General features: G+C 48.0%; 1 protein-coding gene, 1 non-coding gene and 1 pseudogene across 6 annotated transcripts; 1 reads left to right on the forward strand and 2 right to left on the reverse strand.

Annotated features, from left to right (window-relative positions):
• Positions 1-263: 263 nt before the first annotated feature.
• KLF11 (KLF transcription factor 11) lies at positions 264-9537 on the reverse strand. Of its 5 annotated transcripts, none has more exons than XM_060187008.1 (5): positions 9305-9536; positions 8139-8263; positions 6389-6658; positions 4031-4997; positions 264-2933 (listed from the first exon to the last, which is right to left on the reverse strand). In XM_060187008.1, the coding sequence occupies exons 3-5, from the start codon at positions 6647-6649 to the stop codon at positions 2653-2655; spliced, it is 1509 nt and encodes a 502-aa protein (XP_060042991.1). In that variant the 5' UTR covers positions 6650-6658; positions 8139-8263; positions 9305-9536; the 3' UTR covers positions 264-2652. The 5 variants fall into 5 exon arrangements, with proteins under 5 accessions (XP_060042991.1, XP_060042992.1, XP_060042993.1 ...); XM_060187009.1 differs by lacking the exon at positions 8139-8263 and adding an exon at positions 8710-8765; XM_060187010.1 differs by lacking the exon at positions 8139-8263 and having other exon boundaries at positions 6389-6688; positions 9305-9537.
• On the forward strand, positions 8283-8369 carry LOC132537930 (small nucleolar RNA SNORD35). The gene has a single exon (XR_009549335.1). It is a non-coding gene; the product is annotated as a small nucleolar RNA SNORD35 (small nucleolar RNA).
• Positions 9538-21841: 12304 nt separating the features above from the next.
• Positions 21842-22702, reverse strand: LOC103119529 (small ribosomal subunit protein uS15-like; annotated as a pseudogene).
• Between the last annotated feature and the right edge of the window lie 265 nt (positions 22703-22967).

Raw genomic sequence — 22967 nt, forward strand, 5'->3', positions numbered from 1 at the left:
TGGACATAAAGTTACCCAGCACCCATGGTTCCCTTCTGCCAGAATCCAGCCCAATACCTGCATGACCATCACTGAAGTAGCCTTGTTACACTTTTCCTTTAGAAGAACCATCTGAGAAATTTGAAGGTGATGAGGGAGCAGAATAGAGCCCCAGAAAACAGAGGGTCAGTCTCAGTTCGGCTGATACACAAGGAAGTTTGTAGCCTCTTTTTACAAGTCACTGAGGAACTATGCAGAGCAGTTAAATGACGCAGGACACAAGCCCAGTTTGCCAATCATAAGTTTTATATGATTCAATGAGGAGTTACATCACACACAGTCATTTAAATAATAAGTCTAAGTCTTATAAAACATAATTCTGAAACATTTAAAATTTTATTACTGAAACTACTTCAAAGGCTCAAAGTAAAAAACAAAACAAATAACAACAAAAGACCAAGCAAAACTGCTCAAGCAATAAAGTGCACTGGTGGTGGGGGGGGACCTGCCACATGCTCTGCTTCTGACACCTGTGCCTCAGCAGAGGGACCCCACATTGCAACAAGTTGGGGTGGGGGAGGGGGGTCCTGGTTCTCAGGAGAGTATTTTTCAGACAAAAACTATTTCCCAACTTATATGGTATCTTTAACTCTCATCAGGAAATGGAAGTGTAAACCCAAACACTTTTTAACAGGGCCAGTCTCCAGGAATAACACTGCTCCCAGAATGAAGTTCAATGTGACAAGCAACCAAATACTCCAAAGGCCTTGTAGCATTGACCAGAACATTAGGACTAACATTATGGTGCATGGTTAAATAAAAGATCCTAATCTGATGGCATTTTTCATGGCATTCACATAATCTGAAATATTGAAGGGACTGGGCAGTGGGGAAACATGAGCTATGTACATTTAACGGTGGTCCTCTTGCGACTGTATTGTTAAAAAACGTGAAAGCCTCCTGAAGATACAGCAGGCAGCGCTTATTCAGACTGAAGCTGATTAGTTGATAGTAATGGGCAGCAAAGCATAACAGGCATCAAGCAACATACGAGTGACCCAGTGAGGGATTTATCAGACTGAAAGAACCTGAACACAAACCTGTGTTCATTCAGTATCTCACCTTAGCATCATTTCGATAAAAGACAAGTGCCAGAGACGAGAGTCAAAACCTGAGCAGTCACTGTAAAGACCAATCCCAGGCTCTGGACACAGCCCACCTGGTATGTTCCTCACATTCACCTGCTGCCTGGCTTCCCGACGCCATAGCCTCCGATGCTCCATCGTGGATTCTTGAGCCTGGCCGGTAGCCTCCAGGACAGGTAGGACAGGGCTGCAAAGTGGTGCCGGCTGTCCATTCTCTAGGTAGACCTCCATCCTGATTATCTATTTTACTGAAACCATTTCTTTCAAACAAAACAGATGGCTGGGCAATTCCCCTGCTATGGAACATCACTCTTCTATCAAATCATTGGAACATTCCTCTAACCAGTGAAGGACATCTTTTTCCCTAAGTTGCTCTACCCACAAAATACTCTGAATAAGGCCACAGCAAAAGGAGTTAATGGACATCTGACAGAGTGGCTGGGTTTGAATGCTTACATTCTGTCTGAGTGTCTGAAGTACACACAGGAACCTGTGAATGGTTTGCTCTCTCAGCAGAGAAATGGTCTAATAAAACTCAGACACTCGTGGTCCGGGAAGTGGCACAGTGGATAACGTGTTGAACTCTCAAGCTATGAGGTCTCGAGTTCAATCCCTGGCAGCACATGTACCAGAGTGATGTCTGGTTCTTTCTCTCTCTCCTCCTATACCTCTCATTAATAAATAAATAAAATATTAAAAAGAAAGAAACTTGGGACACTCAGACCCTCAAGTAGCTGTCTGCAAACCAGGCATCTACAGAGCATTTTAAACTAGCCCCTGGGCTTGACAATTTACACCACAGGCACAGGTGACTAGTTCACTTAACTAGAATTTTAAGCTCTCGACCAAACAGCCTTAAAGGAAATAGTTACTAGGAATTTCCTGTGAAAATGAAGAAGTTGACTGTACCCACCGCCCCACACTCCCCCTTTCTTTAAGAGCCCATTACTCAATCAGTTCTGATCTTTAAAAACTCTTCATGCTAAAGGGTGAAATCACAGACTTTCCTTTTTAATTTTTCTTTTGCTGAATAACATGACTTTACTAAAAGTGAGGTTATAAAAACGTCACTATTAAATCTTGAAAAGAAGATTGTAAAATCATCTATCTAGAAACTGGTGATTTCAGCACCAAAAATATAAATATTCTTATAAAAAACAGTATAAAAATCAGTACCCTGTCTTATTTCTACAAAACATGAATAAAAAGACTGTAAAAATCCCAATCTTGTAAACTTTATTGCCGAAACATCTGAATGCTGGTGATTTAGGTTTATCAATTTTACTTCCATTTCCTCAAAAAAAAAAAAAATTTTTTTTTCCCTGAAAATTACAATTACAAAAGATACTGAACAGGGTTCCAACAAAAAAAGAAGAGTTAGCATACTTTCTTCAGAACCAGCTACCCACTTTCCCCTAGCCCCAACAACAATTTTTTTGACGGGGTTGGGGGGCAGGAAATGGCAGTTCCATTCCTGAAAAAAAAAAAAAGTGTGAAAATTCCTATTAGCAACTCTCTAGTCACGCTTTCAGGAAGAGGCTGGCAACCCTGTTGGCGGGCTCCCAGGTTTCTCTGCGGAGGCAATTCTGTTCAGTTTGCCAACCTCTGCCTGCCAGCCAGGGGTCTTCTTGGTGGTCGTGTGGCGCCGGGCGTGCTTCGTCAGGTGGTCGCTACGCATGAAGCGTCGGTCACATACCGGGCACACAAACTTCTTTTCTCCTGTGTGTGTTCTGCGGTGGCGGGAAAGTTCATCTGAGCGAGCAAACTTCTTGTCACAACCATCCCAGCTACAACTGAAAGGCTTCTCTCCTAAAGAGGTACGGAGATGTATTTAAAAAAAAAATACAAGTCCAAGAAGGATTCAGAGGACCTAGTGGGGGTTGTATTGTTATATGGGAAACTGGGGAATGTTATGCATGTACAAACCAATGTACTTACTGTTGAACGTAAAAAATTAATTCCCCAATTAAAAAAAAAAAGAGAGAGAGAGAAGTGTATGGTCCAGGAGGTGGAGCAGTGGATAAGGCTTTGGACTCTCAAGCATGAGGCCCTGAGTTCAACCCCCAGCAGCACATGTACCAGAGTGATGTCTGTTTTTTTTTTTTTTTCTCTCCTATCATTTCTCATGAATCAATAAATAAAAATTTAAAAAAAAAATTCACCAGACTTTTATTTTACTCACTGAAATGCAAGTTACCCTATGATGGTGGTATCACCAGGTTACCTGGAAGTCAAGAAATCTAAGACACATTTCTTCCTATCATGTAATATGCCAGGGCCCAAAAGTATTTTTGGTCTTTTACCTTTACCAGAGCACTGATCAGCTCTGATTTATGGTGGTATGTATCAGAGTGATGTCTGGTTCTTTCTCGCTCTCTCTCTCTCTCTGGTTATCTTTCTCATGAATAAATAAATTCTAAAAAAAGAAAAAGAAATTTAAAAAAGAATTATCTTATTGTGGTCCGGGAGGTGGCGCAGTGGTAAAGCTTTGGACTCTCAAGCATGAGGTCCTGAGTTTGATCCCCGGCAGCACATCTGCCAGTGATGTGTGGTTCTTTCTCTCTCCTCCCCTAGCTTTCTCATAAATAAATAAAATCTTCTTTTTTAAAAAAAGAATCATCTTACTTATATGCTTATCAAAGGAACATACTCAAGACTACCACATGCACATTTTACCTCCTGGCCTGAGCAAGTGGTGTGTTCTAGAAAAACCACTGATGTTTATACTGTTAACTAGCCCCATCTCCATAGGACTACGAAGTTTCTCAGAACTGAAGGAAAATGACCACATCTCCACCTTGGCCAGTAGTTCCCATGCTCCCCTCCCATCCAAAGCAGGTTCGAGGTCTGTTTCCCCGCCACAGGGCCTGGCATCCTCAGTGGCCTACCCGCCTGAGTTCGCTCACCTGTGTGAGTACGAAGATGAGCCTTGAGGTGGGAACTTTTGAAGTAGGTTTTCCGGCAGCCTGGGAAGTTACACATGTAGTTTCTTCTTCGGGAAAAGTCTATCTGAGGGACACAGTTCTGACTGGAGGTGATGAACACTGGGGCAGGGGCCAGGGGGAGTAACTTGGTATTCCCGACGGCCATCACGCTTGATGGGCAGGTGGCAGGCTGGGGGAGAGTAGCCTGCGGCAGGACCAGCATCACAGCTCCCTGAGGCACAGATGATCCCACAAACACAGGCTGGGCCATTGGAGCAGCCTGGGGCAGGATGGGTTTGACAGTCCCTGCAGACACCTGGGGAGAGGGCTTCAAAAATGCTGCCAACATGCCACTCTGTCCAGTCACAGGGATCATTTGGCAAAGGACAGCAGGGCTGGAGACGGGAACAGAAATCAGAGGGGTGGCTTTACTTGGCAAGTCACTTTCGTAATTCTTTGGTGAGGAGGTCTGAACTGCAACTGGCCACTCTGCCTGCTGGCCTTTGTCAGTGAGGACCAAGCCACCAGACTTGTGCAAGCAAGGCTGACATGTGGACACAGAGTTAGCACTGAGTAAATTGTCTGTGAGGTGAGTGTCTTGCAAAGACTCCGGAAGTCTGAGACGCTGGGCTTTTCCTTCTCTGCTGTCTGAAAGCTGGTGGTCTTGAATGTGGGTGGGAGAAACATGGGGAGAAGCAGTGCTCTCCCCAGTATGACGGATGACACTTGTCACCATGGCCCTGCAGGGGGCGTCAGGGGCTGGCTCCAGCCGCTCTGACTTCACAGCAGGCAGGCCCTTCTCTGCCCTCCTGCCTAGCACTTTGTCTGCCCCAGCAGAGGATGGGCGGGTGTCTGTGATCATGCAAGCTTTCGAATCAGTTACTTGGGAAGAAGCAAGCATCCCTGTAGATGGCTCCATGAGATCAGGGCTCTGAGGAGGAGTCATGCACTACAAAGAGAAAGAAAAGGCTTTGAAAAGGCTTTCTGATCACTTTTTACTCTTTTTTTAAATATCTATTTTCCCTTTTGTTGCCCTTGTTTTTTTATTGTTGTAGTTATTATTGTTCTTCTTGATGTCATTATTGTTGGATAGGACAGAGAGAAATGGAGAGAGGAGGGGAAGACAGAGAGGGGGAGAGAAAGACAGACACCTGTAGACTTGCTTCACTGCTTGTGAAGGGACTCCCCGGCAGGTGGGGAGCCGGGGGCTCCAACTGGGATCCTTACACCGGTCCTTGCACTGGGCGCCACATGCGCTTTACCTTTTACTCTTTAAAAAGGACTTTATTTGACCTGTTGGTCCTGATGCTTTCTCTCGAAAAGACTAGTCTACATCAGCTCAGAGACACACCCAGTGTGCCTCACTTCCAGACTGCTACCAGGCCCACTATGTGCTCTGATAAGGGTGTGAGGCCAGTCCTGGTTCAGCCACTGAAATGAACAATCTATGCAGGAGGAGTCCAAAAGAGAAAGGCCAGATTCATAATTCATATTGACAGTGAGAACTCTTCACAATAATTTTAGATCCTCAAAGAACCCAGTGGTAACCCTCTGGATGGGAGGTAAAAACCTATCAGAATGACCCCCACCCCCCAAAGAATCATTCTCTGATGGTCTTTGGACGCTCTGGAGCTCTCTGCAGACTTCTCTTTGTTCTGTCTTCACCCTCGGCAATCCCCACTCTTCGTTTCTAAACTTCTGCTGAAGAGCCCAACACCCAGTGGGCAGCCAGGCCCACAGCACCCCACAGTACTCCCCCCACTGCCAGGTCCCTTCTCATCCCAGCCCATATTGGCTTTCCATGATTTCTAGTACAAACCGCTAGCCAGAGAATCAGATTAGAATTCTCCGTTCTGTCAGTAACCCATAGCTCTCAACTTCTCCAAGCTGAAATCTCTCCCAACAGTTTTGTAGCTAAGGAAATATATATATGGGGCTTGACCACATCCAACTTACACAAGTTGCAGTCACAAGGAGGCAATGAAGTTGGTATGTGAATCTAGCTGGCTGAGGTTGTGCGGGGGCTGATATAGTTCAACCACGTACTGGGTCTTCTGGGGGGACTCTAAGCCCCCACCCTTTAGCTCCCCAGGGAAGTGAGTACATTTTACTTTCTCACATCAATCTGTAAGGTTCATTCGTTGGAGACTTTAATCCCATGGCTGCGAGCTATGATCATATCATTGGAAAGAACATATTTTCATCCATGGGACCCACACACAAAGGCAGGTTTGGACTTGCTTGTCAGCATCCCAGTGAATCTATTCATGGTGAATCAACACATCTATGTCGGGAACTCAAATCACCACACAGAAACCTGCTCTCACCAGCCCCTCTTACCAGAGTGGATAAAGAATGGAAGTCCTTTGGTAGCTCAGATGCTGCTGTGTCCACATGCACAGTGGTGGAGACATCCCCAGAGTCAGACACGGGTGTGAGGGGTCTTATTTTGAACATGTCACTTTTCTGGGATCTTTGACCCCAGGAGCTCATGCAAACAAGAGCCTCAACAGCTTCAATGTCATTCTGCTCCAAGATGCTGCACGTAGACCTTTCGCTGTCATGCCGCTTCCTCTCCAGGATTGATTCACATATGTCCATGATGTCAACCTAAAGCCAACACAGTAAGGCTTCTCATTCCTGGGAAAGTACAGTGAAGGCCACCTCAACGAGCGTGTGGGTACACACACCAACAGCCTCTACTATAGGCACAACACAGACACACACAGGCTACTCCACACACAGTTAAGATCTGTGTTCTAGGAAGAGATGTAAATAGAACATTCAAGATGACTCTGCTAGTGAGCGGCTGCTACAGAAAATCCTGGCTCCTAGAGAAACCGAAGTCTACATATTCTGTGAATGATTAGTAAGACTTTAATTGCAGAGGTGTGTGTTACAGAGCTCAGTGTTAGGCGGGGACAGATAGCATAATGGTTATGCAGACTTTCATGCCTGAGGCTCCAGCATCCCAGATTCAATCCCCTGCAGCACCGTAAGCCAGAGCTGAGCAGTGCTCTGGTTAAAAAAAAAAAAAAAGTCAGACTGTCCCACATGAAGCAAGAACCAACACTGACTCTAGGAGCAGGAGAGGCAGCTTAATAATTATGCAAAAGACTTTCTTACTCGAGACTAAAAGGATCAATTGCCCAGCACCACTATAAGCCAGAGCTGAGCAGTGCTCTCTGGTTTCTCTTCCTCTCTGTAGCTTTTTCATTAAATAAATATATTTTTTAAATATGCAGGAAGAATCCCTGCACAACCATGAGCCAGAGTTGAGCAGTGCTCTGGTAGTATTTTTTAAAAAGTATGCAGGAGAACCTGGATGTTTAAGAGGAGATGGGGGAGTCGGGTTGTAACGCAGCTACAGGTGGCGCAAAGCACAAGGACTGGTGTAAGGATCCCCGCTCAAGCCCCGGGCTTCCCACCTGCAGGGGAGTGGCTTCACAGGTGGTGAAGCAGGTCTACAGGTGTCTATCTTTCTCTCCCCCTCTGTCTTCCCCTCCTCTCTCCATTTCTCTCTGTCCTGTCCAACAACAACATCAATAAGAACAACAACAATAACTACAACAGGGCAACAAAAGGGAATAAATAAATATTTTTTAAAAAGAGGAGATGGAAGCTTCATAAGCGATGCTTGACCTTGTCTCTCCTCTCCCTTCCTTCCTTTTTCTTTTCTTCTTCTTTTTTAAACCAGAGGACTGATCAACCCATGCTTGTGGTGGTGTTGGAATTGAACCTGGGACTTTGGAGCCACAGTCATAAGAATCCCTATGATGCTATTATTTTTAATGACAAAGATATAGAGAAGGAAGAGAGAGAGAGAGAGAGAGAGGCACTAGAATACTGTTCAGCTCTGGTTTATGGTGGTGCAGAGATACAACCTAGGACTTTATAGCCTCAGGTGTGGGTCTCTTTGCATATATTATCTCCTCCCCTTCCCTACATCTTTCACCAGTTGCAATAGAATCATTAGGTGGGTACTGAGCCCCTGCAATAACCCTGGTGGCAAAATACCACTAAGAAAAATAACCACCAGAGAAGCAATGTCCTGGAATATGCATCGTGGGCAGCACTTGGAAGTACTCACCACAGCATTCTCAAGTCAGGGTGTTACTTTGGTGGTTGAACACCATGGGCTCCATTAAAGGTAGAGTCAATGCAGATTTGGCCTTGTTCCTCAGACTTAGGAACATTGAGTCACAGGTAAAAGATCTGTGAGAAAGAACCAGAGCGCAGATGATGGTTTGTTCTCACGATGGTCTGCAATTGCCACTAAAGGCGCTGCCGAAAATGCCCATGGCTCAGCTGATGCCAGGAGGAAAAAAAAAAAAAAAAGAACCAGAGCATCACTCTGGCACACACAAGCCAGGGACAAAACTCAGAGCCTCATGCTTGCAAGTCTGGTGCTCTATCTGCTCTGCCACATGCCCTAACCGCAGAGGGCAGAGCATTTTTAAGATCTAACAACCCAAGAGAGCCACCTCTTTCCAATGCACCACACCATTTCTTGTTAGGCTGATAGGCATAAACTCGAATCAGCTGACTTTTGCCTAAAGCAATACTATGATCCATTTCCACTCATTTTGCTAAAGCCTCAAGCCCGCATGCCCCCGCCGCCCCCAGCACACAGGTAAGGAAGTTGCATTCACAAGCGTCACCTTGGCCTGGCTTCGGTGCACAAGAGTTGAGCTCACAGAAAGCAGCGGGTCTCCGCCTGCTGGGCCGCACAGGAGGGGCGCGGGATCCGCAGGGTTTGTGCCGACGCCGAGAGTCCCTGAGCCTCCTCCGAGAACCTGTCCCGAGCGGGACTTGCCCCAGCCGACGCCACGCAGTGTGTTGCAGCCCCGCGTGCAGCCTTCCCGCCAGTTCTGGCCCCGCCCCGCATTCCCGCCCGCTTTCGCCCCAATCCCGCGCGCTGGGGGCCCTGCCCAGGCCCCGCCCAATGGCCGCTCCGCACCCGAGCGGTGACGTCATGGCTGCAAATAGCCCCGCGCCGCGCCGGGCCGGGCCGGGGGCGGGGCGCTGCAGGCGCGCGGAGACAAAGCTAAGCGGAGGGCGGCGCGGGCACACGCCCCCTCCCCGCCCCAGCCCGGCCCCGCGCAGCCGCCACCCCGCTAAGCTACAGAGCCCGCCTGGCTCCCCTAACGGTGCGGCGCAAGCGGGTTCCGCACGCCGCTCGCTTGCTCGCCCGCGCCGGCCTCGCCCCAGCAGCGCATCCCCTCCTCGTCCCTCACTCAGATGGTGGCTACTCACCGCGCGCGCGTCGCCCGGGCCCACAGAGCCCGGCGCGTGCATGGTGCCGGCGGTCTGGAGCAACAAAGCGGTCACAAGCCGGAGCTCGGCGCCGGACAGCGGTTGCACGTGAGCGGCGGGAGGCGGCAGCGGCACACGGAGCTGCAGTGGCCGGCGCGCGCCTCCGCCCGCCCGCGCGGCTCTGCCCCGGCGCGGCTCTCGCAGCGCGGGAGGGGCGGGGCGGACGCTGAGGGAGCGGCCTTAGGGGCGGGGCACGGAGGCAAACCAAAATACACCGCGCCCCTGCCTGGGCTGGGCCGGGTGTTCTCCAGCCAATCAGCGCTCAGCTCGTGTATGAGCGGCCAATGGGAGCTGCAGGGAGCCGCGTGATCCGAGCCTGGCCGCGGCGTGATCAAGCCGGGCGGGATGCGGCACGTGTTTTGGTCCCGGCAAGGGGGCGGGGCCTGAGGGCCTGGAAAGTAGGGGAAAGGTCCCGGCGGCGCGGCGGCGATTGCGGCAGGGGAGCCCAGGCCCAGGGCTGCGCTGAAGCAGCCGGGGAAGTCCCCAGGCAGAGCGGGGAGGGAGGGGGAACCAGGTTTAAAGGAGCCGCGGCCACCTTTCTCAAAGTCGGGAAGGACGCCTTCCAGTAGTGAAGATGTGCCTGAGGATCTCAACCTGGGTTGTGCTTGCTTCTTTTTTAGATTTTTAATCTACTTCTGGCTATTAGGCATGCACCGTTATCAGCGTATGGAAAGCTGGTTGGCTCCTGTTGACATTCCTCCATGGCTGACTCTAGACTTCTTTCAGGTTCTGAAGCCTTGCCCAGGCACCACACCCCAGGACAACAGTTTGCCACCCCTTGGGGATCACCGGAAGGGTACCTGGTGAAACTCACCTTTTCTTCCCCAGACCGGTGGAAGTCCTCAGGTCTGAAAGAGTGGGTGAGCTCACAGATGCTCAAGAAATCTTTTTCTCCCCTCTGTTGGGCTTGCCTGTGTCTCTGTGTTTTTTTTAAATATTTTTTCTAATTTTTTAATATTTATTTTTCTCTTCTGTTGCCCTTGTTTTTATTGTTGTATTTATTATTGCTGTTGTCATCGTTGGATAGAACAGAGAGAAATGGAGAGAGGAGGGGAAGACAAAGAGAGGGAGAGAAAGACACCTGCAGACCTGCTTCACCACTTGTGAAGCAACTCCCCTGCAGGTGGGGAGGCAGGGGCTGAGATTCCCCCATGTGTGTGGTTTATCCACATCTGCAGCTTCACATTATTTTAAGAGCAGGCCCATGTTTACTTGCACCCCAGAACCCTCAGGGCAGCCTGGGATAATCCCTCCTTCCTTCATCCCTGCCGCCCACATGGTGCAAAGTCTGGAAGGTGCCCAAGGAATCCCAGCAGGAAGAGCTCCGCAGCAGGTGGAAGTGGACAGAGGCTCCCCACCTTTAGAGGCCTATGTTCTGAGCAAGAGAAGCCCTGGATGCAAGCACCGAAGACCCCTACACAGGCTGGCTCTGGTTAAGACTCAGGTTTGAGTAGGCTGACCACCACTTTCTCTCCTTGTCACCTTTATGCCCTCGATGGGCACCTGGTTTCACCTTTTCCATCTCTTTTAATATTTAAAAAAATATATTTATTTACTTATGCCCTTTTGTTGCCCTTGTTGTTTTATTGTTGTAGTTATTATTGTTGTCGTTGTTGTTGGATAGGACAGAGAGAAATGAAGAGAGGAGGGGAAAACAGAGGGAGAGAGAAAGACACCTGCAGACCTGCTTCACTGCTTGTGAAGACTCCCTTGCAGGTGTGGGGGGGCTCGAACCCCGATGCTTACGCGCGGGTCCTTGCACTTTGCACCACCTGCGCTTAACCCGCTGTGTTACCGGGGAACTCCCCTCTTTTAATCTTTGTTAACTGTGTACTCAACAAAAGGTCCCTCTTAGGTTTAGGAAGCAGGTATGTGAACTCCAACTGCACACGCACAATATACTCTGTAGGCATACAGTAACACTGGGTGAATGAGTGAATGAAGGTCAGCACCTAACTTACCTCTCACTTGCATATCCTGCCTACACCCCTAATTCAGAGGCCTGGGAAGCACACTTGTCTTACCTGCGTGGGGGAAGCCTCATGGGCAGTGAGGCAGTGCTGCAGGTGTCCCTCCTCTCTGATTCTCTCTCCATATCTCTGTCTGTCTCACCCTCTATGAAAAAGGAGGCACTGAGTGGGGGTAGGTAGCATAATGGTTATGCAAAGAGACTCTCATGCCTGAGGCTCCATAGTCCCAGGTTCAATCCCCTGGAAGAAAGGGCAGTAGTAGGTGGTGCTTAATGCCCTAATTGTGGGGACTAAGTGGGAGGGGAATTGTCAGCCTCCACCCAATTTGCTCAAAAATTTGTGGTTAATGAGATCCCTCAGATCTAAGACTCTCTGGAATAGATGTTTTCTCTGACAGCCATGTGACTACAAGGGTTGGTCTCCTTGTCACATAAATTCTGGAGGAGGTACTAGGGAAAGAGAGAGGCAGACTGGGAGTATGGACCGACCAGTCAACGCCCATGTTCAGCGGGGAGGCAATGACAGAAGCCAGACCTTCTACCTTCTGCAACCCTCAATGACCCTGGGTCCATGCTCCCAGAGGGATAGAGAATGGGAAAGCTACTGGGGAGGGGGTGGGATATGGAGATTGGGTGGTGGGAATTGTGTGGAGTTGTACCCCTCCTACCCTATGGTTTTGTTAATTAATCCTTTCTTAAATAAAAAAAATTTAAAAAAAAATTCTGGAGGAGGAACTGACTTCAAAGGTTCACCAGGACAAAGGCTAGGTCCTGACCAGCTCTGTCCCCAGCTGGAAGCTGCTGAGAGGCAGGACATACAGCAGCCAAACCTGCCCTCCTTCTCACCCTTGCCCCTACTGTACCACCCAGAGCACCCTTTTGGGGTTGTGAACTGACCAGTCTGGGCCTTGCCTGCTCACTCTCCAGTATTTCAGCCATAGGGAGCCCAGCTTTGTGACCAAGGAAGAACAAAGCCAGGTCAGAGGCTGCTCCTTCCTGCCCCACCTCTCTTGCATGTCAGCGGGAGTTGGAAGGCCAGGGAGAGCTGACCTCTGAGGGGAGAGGGTCTGCGCATAAGGCCTGGGATTGGGCCATCCTTTCTGCTTCTCCTTCTCCCTGGGTTGAGCTCACGGGCCTGGAAGGTGGACCAGAACAGCCTGCAAAATGGCTCACTGATTAGCATCTGGTTACTTGACCTAATCAATGATTGATGAGAGGAGTTGATGAATGAATCACTGACACACTGAAGCCCCACCTGGTGAGTGATTAAGAGCGATCGATCCAAGGGGGGGGAGCAATTGATCCACCAATTGCTTGGCTATAGGTGCCTGTCACTCCTAACCCTTCAGGGTTCCTGTCCCTTCTTCCTGGGGACACTGGCCTTGGGGGGACCTGAGATCTTAGCAGGGGTAATTGAGGTACCCATTTAATTTCTAGAGGGGGGATTGAGCCCTGGCAAGTCAACACAGAAGTACCGTGCTTGGGAGAGAAATAATTATGCCTCAGCAGATGTGCTGGAATGAAAAGAAGACAATTACAGAAGCCAGACCTTCCACCTTCTGCACCCCATAAAAATTTTTGTCCATACTCCTAGAGGAGTAAATGTTAGAAGATAACCAGAGGCCTCTGAACTTCAATTCCATCACCAGAGAGAGAAGAGGGAAGAAGAAGAAGAAGAAGAAGAAGGACACTTAGAGGCAGTCGGTGTGACTTAGAAAGGAAGAGAAGGAAGGACCATGCAAAAAACGGGCAAATATATAAAATATAGAAATCACAGGCGGCGAGGCAGGGCTGCAGGGGCAAATATATAAAATATAGAAATCACAGGCGGCGAGGCAGGGCTGCAGGTGTCTGTCATTCTCTCCCCCTCTCTGTCTTCCCCTCCTCTCTCCATTTCTCTCTGTCCTATCCAACAACGACAACATCAACAATAATAACTACAACAACAATAAAAACAACAAGGGCAACAAAAAGGAAATTAAAAAGAAGATTTAAAAAAAACATTATTTATGAGAAAGGACCAGAGGATGGGAGAGATAGCATAATAGTTATGTAAACAGACTCTAATGCCTGAGGATCCGAGGCCCTGGATTCAATCCACCACACCACCAGAAACCAGAAATGAGCAGTGCTCTGATAAAAAACAAGAGGCCAGGCGGTGGTGTGCCTGGTTAAGTGCTCACATTATAGTGCACAAGGACCAGGTTTATTATTATTATTATTATTATTATAGTAGATAAAGCACTGGATTCTCAAGCATGAGGTCCTGAGTTCAATTCTCGGCAACACATGTACCAGAGTAATGTCTCCTTCTTTCTCTCTTCTCCTACCTTTCTCATTAATAAATAAATAAAATCTTAAAAATAAATAAATAAAAACGAAGAAACAAACAAAATAGAGACTCACTCTGACATGTGCAGTGCTGAGAACTGAACTCAAGACCTCATGGTTGAGAATCCAGTGCTTCATCTACTTCACCACCTCCCAAGTCGCTAGCAGGCTTTTTAATTTTTTTATACTTATTTTCCCTTTTGTTGCCCTTGTTTTTTATTGTTGTTGGAGTTATTGTTGTTACTGATGTCGTTGTTAGATAGGACAGAGAGAAATGGAGAGAGGAGGGGAAGACAGAGAAGGGGAGAGAAAGACAGACACCTGCAGACCTGCTTCACTGCCTGTGTAGCGACTCCCCTGCAGGTGGGGAGCCGGGGGCTCGAACCGGGATCCTTATGCCAGTCCTTGCGCTTCGCACCCCGTGTGCTTAACCTACTATGCTACTGGTAGCCCGACTTCCTTTTTTTTTTTTTTTAATATTTTAATTTATTTTTGGATAGAGACAGAAATTGACCAGGAAGGGAGAGGTAGGGGAAGAGACAGAGAAACACCTGCGGCCCTGCTTCACCACGTGTGAAGCTTCCCCCTGAAGGTGGGGACCGGGGGCTTGAACCTGAGACCTTTCGCACTGTGGTGTGTGTGCTTAACCAGGTGTGCCACTGCTTGGCCCCACAGGCATTTCTTAACTGCCTAAGGTGACTCGAGTTGTACTTTCTTTTGAATTCCTCTTTTTTTTTTTTATTTCCCATTATAATCTGGGCTTTCTGCTCCAGACTGACTTTTTTAGAGAGAGTGAGAGACAGAGACATGTAAGAGACTGAAAGGAAGAGACCACAGCACCAAAGCTTTCCTTAGGACTAATATTCACTGGGGATTTGAACCTAGATTGTGCATGGCAAAGCAGGTGCCCTCCCAGATGAGCTATCTCGATGGTCCCTGAGGAATCCTCTAATTGCCATCCCCAGTGTACAGAAGAAAGATGGTGGGGGGGGGGCAGTGGCCTGTCTGTCATCACTGGCTCCTCAGACTGAAACCCTATTGTGCTGTTCTCCCAATGGTCTCCTGGAAGGCTGATGCTAAGAGAACATGCCAGCCTTGTAAGTAGGTCTGGGTGGGTGGGTGGGTGGGGAGGGGCTCTTGCTATTCCTGCCAGGCACAAAGGAGAGGCCAGTTCTGTCCCTCCCAAGGCAGAGCTGAGGAACAGAAGCTGCTCTGGTTCTGCTGTGGCTTATCTTGTCTGCCAGCCTCAAACAACATCTGCTCAAGCAAAATTCTCTGTGTTCTACCTTCCTTAAATGTCTGCAGACTGGGACATGCCCTTTCCACAGGTCTGTTGTCTTCAAACATTCCCAGAGGGAAAGCCAAGTAGTGACTATGCGGCAGGCAGGGCCTCAGGCTCACACACTGTGACTTCCCCAATCTGAAGCTTTTGCCAAAGGATAAAGTTCCAGAATGGGACAGTGAACATGGTGGAGCCCTAGAGGCTCCTGGGAAAGGCCTGGAGAGTCCAGGCAGGACCTGCTGGGGTACAGTGAGAGTCTTCTCTGGGGTCGGTGCTGTAGGACCCTGGGGGAGTCAGAGCTGCCTCTGTCACTCAGGTTCTGAGGAGAGACAGCACTGGCCACTGACCTCACTGGAGGAGGTGCAGGTGTGGGGAGCAGGGATGAGGGCCCCAGCCTGTCCCTAGAGCTGATGACACATTCTGTCCACCCTTACGTCCAATAGTGGCTGCCTCCAGGGCTGAAATAAGCCTGGGGATAAAAGGGGGGGTAATTAATTAATTTTTTGCCTCCAGGGTTATTGCTGGGGCTCGCTGCTGCACGAGGAATGAATCCACTGCTCCTGGAGGCCATTTGTTTCCCATTGTTGTTGCTGTTGGTGTTATTGTTGTTGCTTTTGTTATTGTTGCATAGAACAGAGAGAAATTGAGAGAGGAGGGGAAGACAGTGAGGGGGAGAGAAAGATAGACACCTGCAGACCTGCTTCACTCACTGCTTGTGAAGTGATTCCCCCCACCCCCTGCAGGTGGGGAGCTGGGCTTGAACTAGGATCCTTGTGCTTTGCACTATGTGCTTAACCTACTGTGCTACGGCTCGACCCTCTAATTTACTTTAATTAATTAATTAATTTACCAGAGCACTGTTCAGCTCTGGTTTATGGTGGTGCAGGGAATTGAACCTGGGACTTTGGAGTCTCAGGCATCAAAGTCTCTTTGCATAACCATTATGCCATCTACTCCATGCCCTTATTTTTATTATTGTTTTTGCCACCAGGTTTATTAGTCATGTAAGCTTGGTGACTACATGACTCCGTCATTCCTGGTGACTGTTATGTTTTTTTTTTTTTTCTTTCTTTTTCTGATAGAGATGGGGCAGAAAAAGAGAGACACAAAAGAGTGCAACACTGCTCCACTGCTGCTCGTGAATCTACTGTGCCACCTCCTTTCTTTCTTTCTTTCTTTCTTTCTTTCTTTTTCTTTTCTTTTTTTTTTTTTTTAACCTTCAGGGTTATCTCTGGGCTCAGTGCCTACAATACAAATCCATTGCTCCTGTGGCCATTTTTTAAATTTTTTTAGATTGGAAAGAGAGAAATTGAGAGGGGAGGTAGAGAGAGAAAGAGAGACAGACACCTGCAGACCTGCTTCACTGATTGTGAAGCGAGCCCCCCCCACCTCTAGCCCCCCCCCCCCGCAGGTAGAGAGCTGGGAGCTCTAACCAAGATCCTTGCACGTGACCTTACACTTCATAACTATGTGCGTTCATCGCAGTGCACCGCTGCTCTTCCTTCCTTCTTTCCTTCCTTCCTTCCTCTTTCTATCCCTCTCTCTCCTTCTTCCTTTCTTTCTTCCTTCCTTCCTTCCTTCCTTTTCTTTTTTTTCTCTCTTCTAGAGACAGTGAGGCAGAGAGTGAAAGAGATCACAGCACCGAAGCTTCCTGGGTTGAGCACGTGACAAATCAATGTACTTGTCCAACTGATCTATTCTGCTGGACCAACATGCATATAAGTCCTTGCTTCCCTGTGAGAGAGAAAGAAAGAGAAAGATTAGCATATGTATATGTTCTAGTCCTTGCTCACCATTGATAATCTGTGCATCTTCCTTGCTTATATTCAGTGCTGGAGATCAAACCCCAGCTCACTGATGAGTCATGAGCTGTACTGCTGAGAGCTGCCTCCTTGTCCCCAGGTGTGTATTTCTAGCACGTGCCCGGGTGAAGCTGATACCACTAGTTCAGGGGCCAGGCTGTGAGAACCAGTGATCTAGTCCAACTCCCTCATTTTCTTTGAAGAGAAATCTAGATCAAGAGAACAGTGGCACTGTCCAAATTATTCTGAGTGCAGAGAGGCAGTTAATACTCTGCCCTCCATGACACCCTATGTTGTAAACTCCCACCCCACTACAAGGCCCCACCCCACCCCGCACAGATGCCCCAGGGCCACTGTCCCAACAACAGCCCCAGAAGGAAACCTTGGGAGGCCAGAGTGGCCTTGGGCACCAACACAGGCGACCTGCTGGCCTGGGTGGGCAGCCCTCCAAGTGTCCCTGTGGCCTCCCGCCTGTCTTGGCCAGCTGCCTGTGACTTGTGAGCTTCAGCCGGCTTCCCCAGTGACCCAGTGCAGCACTGGCACCAGCCTAGACAGACAGCTCAAAGCTTTGGCACAGTGTTCAGCGGGCAAGCCTGGCACGAGGGTGACTTGTGTGGGCCCTGAGCAAGGGGCCCTGTAGGGACATCTATCCTTTGCTCCTGATCTGGGGAGGCCAGGATTCTGTCAGGATGCCAGTCTCCCTCCTGGGCATCAAGATGTGTTTAACCCCTTCAACAAGATGCCCTCCCCACACAGGCCCGCTCTGGCACTGCCAGGGGAGTTCTGGCAGTGGCTGCTGCTGTCTGGGACACTCACTGCCTGAGACCATTTGTCTTCCCCACCTCAGGCTTTGGCCAGTGCCTCTCCTAGGTGTCCTCAGAGGGTATCACTTTGGCCACATTTAGCATAATTACTACTTCCTGGGTCTCCAAGCAGCAAGGGTGGTTGGGCCCAGGAGCCAGACTCACTCCAGCAAGAAGCCCTAGAACACCCTGCTCAACAAGAACATAGGAAAGGATACATGTTTGATCCCCCCACTTTTTTTTTTAAATAGAGACAGAGAAGGCAGACAGAGAAAGACAGCACCATCAAAGCTTTCGCCATTGCAGTGGGGGCTGGGCTTGAACCTGCGTCATGCACATGGCACAGCAGTGTACTATCCAAGTGAGCTATAGGGTTGTTGAAAAGTGATGTTGCATTTAAAAAATATATTTTTGTGAGAGACACACACACAGAAAAAGATGTGGAGAGGAAGATACAGAAAGAAAGACCAGAGCACTCCTCAGCTCTGGTTTATGGTGGTGCTGGGGAATGAACCAGGGACCATGGAGCCTCAAGTGTGAGTCTTTTGCATAAACGTTATTATGCTATCTCCCCAGCCCTCACAACACATTTTTGCATAGATAAACAGAAAAAAAATACTTCATGACTTTGCTGACTACTCAGTATTTCACTAGCCCTCGTTTTGGCTCAAACCCTCTCCTGGGCTTCACCGTGGCTCCATGTCAATCACAGATCTCTGCTGGGTTCCTCTGGGGCTCTCCTGGGTCCTGTCTGCTCCAGCGTGGAGACGAGAGAGGCCACTGCTTAGCCCTCCATCAACTTCATGGCCTACCCCTCTCTCTCCAGCCACACCACCCAGGAATAGAAGGTCCCCACTGCACCATGTGGGAGCCCTGAGGAAACTTGGGTTCGAATGACAATATCTATTTACAGGCATACCACCAGGGATAAATGAAATCATCTAGTTAGACACCTGGCAAAGGTGTCTGCCACATAACAACTACTCAATATATGAAGAGTAAAGGCCACGTGGGGGAAGTAAAATAAATAGTACAGGGCAGGCTGTGGAAGCAACTGGAAAGAGCCGCTCACTGAACCTGGAGGGAGGAGGAAGTTGGGGAAGGTCTTTGAATTAAAGGCTGGCTCCAGATCACTGCATTAAAGCCAACATCAGAATAAAGGAAAGGTGCTAGGACACAGTTCAGCTGGTAGAGTGACTGCCTTATCTGGCATATGACCTGGTCTAAGTAATTTTTAAACCTCCCCCCTCCTTTTTTCTTTTTAACACTTATCTTTTTTTTTTTTTAGAATTTTTAAAATTATATTTATTTACTTACTGTATAGAGACAGCCAGAAATCCAGAGGGAAGGGGGTGATAGAGAAGGAGAGAGACAGAAAGACACCTACAGCACTGCTTTACCACTTGTGAAACTTCTCCCTGGAGGTGGGGACCAGGGGCTCGAACCTGGGTCCTTGGGCATTGTAACATGTACACTCAACCAGGCATGTCACCACCCAGCCCCTCTTTTTTGTTTTTTTTTTTTTACTATTTATCATTATTATTATTGTCATCATCATCATTTTGTCTTTGACCAGAGCACTCCTCAGCTCTTGACTATTGGTGGTATTGGGGATCAAATTTACAACCTCTTTTTTTTTTCTTTCTTGGGGATTAATGGTTTATAATCGACAGTAAAATATAATAATTTGTACATATACCACATTTCTCAGTTTCCTTTTTTTAAAAATTTATTTATTTATTTATTTTTAGACAGAATATTGCTCAGCTCTGGCTTATAGTGGGGCAGGGGATTGAACCTAGAATATTAGAGCTTCAGGCAAGAGAGTCTCTTTGCATAACCATTATGCTATCTTCCCACCACTCCCATTTCTGAGTTTTTCACATAACAATTCAACCATGCCCAATGCTCCAAATTTCCCAGTCTTTTTTTTTAAAAAATTATTTATTTATTTATTATTGGACAGAAATGAGAAAAATAATTGAGAAGGAAGAAGCGATAGGGAAAGAGACAGACACTTGCGGCCTTATTTCACCACTTGTGAAGCTTTCCCCCTGCAGTTGGGAATCAGGGGCTTGAACCTGGGTCCTTGTGCCGTGTAATTTGGGTGCTTAACTAGGTGTGCCGTCGCCTGGCTCTTTTAATTTTTTTTTTTTAGTTATCTTATTTGTTGGATAGAGACAGAAATCGAGAGGGAAGGAAGAGATAAAGAGGGAAGACAGAGAGACAATTGCAGCACTGCTTCACCACTTGGCAAAGCTTTCCCCCCTGCAGGTGGGAACCAGGGGCTCAAACCTGAGTCCTTGTGCATTGTGAAATGTGTGCTCAACCAGGTGCACCACAGAGTCAGCCCATCATTTATTATTGCAAGTAGGAGCAGTACAAATAATATTAATTGAATGTGAACAAAAAGTTGGTTCTAGGGAGCTAAGTTGATTCTAGTGGTTGGTTCTAAGTTCTAAGTTGGTTCTAGTGCAGTGGATTAAGCGCACATGGTGTAAAGCACAAGGACCGGCCTAAGGATCCTGGTTCAAGCCCCCAGCTCCCCACCTGCAGGGGGGTCAGAAGCAATTCTGCAGGTGTCTATCTTTCTCTCCTCCTCTCTGTCTTCCCCTCTTCTCTTGATTTCTCTCTGTCCTATCCAACAAGAACAACAGCTATAACAACAATAACAACTACAACAAAGGCAACAAAATGGGAAAAATGGCCTCAAGAGCAGTGGATTCGTAGTGCAGGACCCAGCAATAACCCTGGAGGCAAAAATAAATAAATAAATGGAGTCGGGTGGTATTGCAGCAGGTTAAGCGCAGGTGGCTCAAAGCACAAGGACCAGCATAAGGATCCTGGTTCAAGCCCCCAGCTCCCCACCTGCAGGTGAGTCGCTTCACAAGCAGTGAAGCAGTCACCAGGTTCCAGGTGTCATCAGGATGCCGGCCAGGCTTCCCTGGATTGAAGACCCCACCAATGTGTCCTGGAGCTCAGCTTCCCCAGAGACACACCCTACTAGGGAAAGAGAGAGGCAGACTGGGAGTATGGACCGACCAGTCAACGCCCATGTTCAGCGGGGAAGCAATTACAGAAGCCAGACCTTCTACCTTCTGCAACCCACAATGACCCTGGGTCCATGCTCCCAGAGGGACAGAGAATGGGAAAGCTATCGGGGGTGGGATATGGAGATTGGGCGGTGGGAATTGTGTGGAGTTGTACCCTTCCTACCCTATGGTTTTGTTAAAAAAATAATAATAAAAATGGCACCAGCAGTATTTAATCCATCTTGTAAGCAGCTAGATGGAGCTGAGCTTTCTGTTCTACAGAAAGAGTGCCAGTCACAAAAAACAAACAAACAAAAAAAAAAAACCAAGCAGTGAAGCAGGTCTGCAGGTGTCTATCTTTCTCTCCCCCCTGTCTTCCCCTCCTCTCTCCATTTCTCTCTTTCCTATATAACAACGATGACATCAATAACAACAATAATAACTACAACAAGGGCAACAAAAGGGAATAAATAAATAAATAAATAAATAAAGTTGGTCCTGGGTCAGTGAAATAGCTCATTTGGAGAGTGTGCTGCTTTGTCGTGTGTGTGTGTGTTGTGTGTGTGTGTGTAATTCAGGTTCAAGCCTGGCTCCCACCACACTGAAGGAAACTTCAGAGATGTAGTCTCTCTCTCTTTCTCTCTTTGCCTGTCTGTTTCTGTTAAAAAAAAAAAGTAATAAAAAGGTTTGTCCTATTGGCCTCTCTTCAGCATCAGTGAACCTCATGCTTCAGACACCCATCTCCCTGATATCACTGAATGATCACATTGAAGTCACATTGGAGAATGTGTACCTAGAGTCTCCATCACCCTCATTTCACAGGAGGGAAACTGAGGACAAGGCAGTGGAGAAGATTTCTCAAATTGTATAGCTGGCAGGAAAGAAGGCTTTGCTTCTTTGTGTGTTTGTTTATTTAAATTATTCATTTATTTATTCCCTTGTGTTGCCCTTGTTGTTTTATTGTTGAAGTTATTATTGATGTCATTGTTGTTGGGTAGGACAGAGAGAAATGGAGAGAGGAGGGGAAGACAAAGTAGGGGAGAGAAAGATAGACACCTGTAGACCTGCTTCACCAGTTGTGAAGGGACTCCCCTGCAGTTGGGGAGTTGGGAGCTCGAACCAGGATCCTTACACTGGTCCTTGTGCTTCGTGCCACCTGTGCTTAACCTGCTGCGCTACCGCCTGACTCCCGTTTATTTATTATGTGGCCTCGGGTTAACTCTGGCTTTTTTTTTATATATAGTTAAAGGCTTTTATTGTTTGGGTACACGCACATTTAAGCAACCAAGGCGGAGGCTGTGGATGATTCTTATTTCCAGTTGGGTGGGAGGACGACTCGTTTGGTCTCCTAATAGCGAGCTAACCAGTGAATACGGCTCTTGGTCAAAATCAGATGAAATTTGGCATCCTTATCCTTTCTGTTCCTCTCCAGATGCTTCCTGACAGCAACAGCTTTCTTAATTAGATGGTAGAGGTCCGTCCTCAGGCAGGTCAGGCGCAACTCCCCTGGACCTCAGGATTCTCAGAATCTTACTGCCCGTCACAAAGCGCACTTGGGTGACACCATGGGAGTCCCGCGGGATCACACCCATCTGGGAGGGCGGGCGTGAGACCCTTCTTGGCCAGTTTGTAGATCTGCTCCTTCACGTTGTCAGAAGTCAGCTTCAGCTAGGTGGGGACACTGTGGCGGTAGGGCAGCGCCGACTGGGACAGGCCCTTCCCGGGAGCATGCATGTGACCCATGATGGCGGCAGACAGGCAGCAGAAAAGAAGTGACTTTTTTTTTTTTTTTTTTTTTTTTACCAGAGCACTGCTCAGCTCTGGCTTATGGTAGTGCAGGGGATTGAACCTGGGACTTTAGAGCCTCAGGCATGAGAGTCTCTTTGCATAACCATTATGCCCATCTCTGGCTTTTGGTGTCTGCACATTGAATCTACTGCTACTAGTGGCCATTCCCTTTTTTTTTTTTCCTCTTCCTTTGCCCTTTTTTTTTTTTTTAGATTCTTCTTCTTCTAGCATTTGCCCTTCTTCCGTAACCAGTCAACAGCGTCAGGTTGAGCCTGATGTAAAGTTTCGAGACCTCCTTTGAATCTGGAGAGGTGGCAGTCGTTGACTATGTGGGTCATAGTCTGTCTGGAGCCACAGGGGCAGTTCGGGTCGTCTCTGGCTCCCCAGCGATGGAACATAGTGGCGCACCGGCCATGGCCTGTTCGATAGCGATTCTTCTTCTAGCAATTGAGGAGGGCCCAATCATAACGTGCTAGGTCAAAGAATTTTTTAGATGATACAGAAACAGAGAGTGTGGTCTGGGAGGTGGCATAGTGGATAAAGCATTAGCCTTTTAATCATGAGGTCTTGAGTTCAATCCCCGGCAGCACATGTAC

The sequence above is a fragment of the Erinaceus europaeus genome, chromosome 3, assembly GCF_950295315.1.
Source record: "Erinaceus europaeus chromosome 3, mEriEur2.1, whole genome shotgun sequence".
Classification (NCBI taxonomy): domain Eukaryota; kingdom Metazoa; phylum Chordata; class Mammalia; order Eulipotyphla; family Erinaceidae; genus Erinaceus; species Erinaceus europaeus.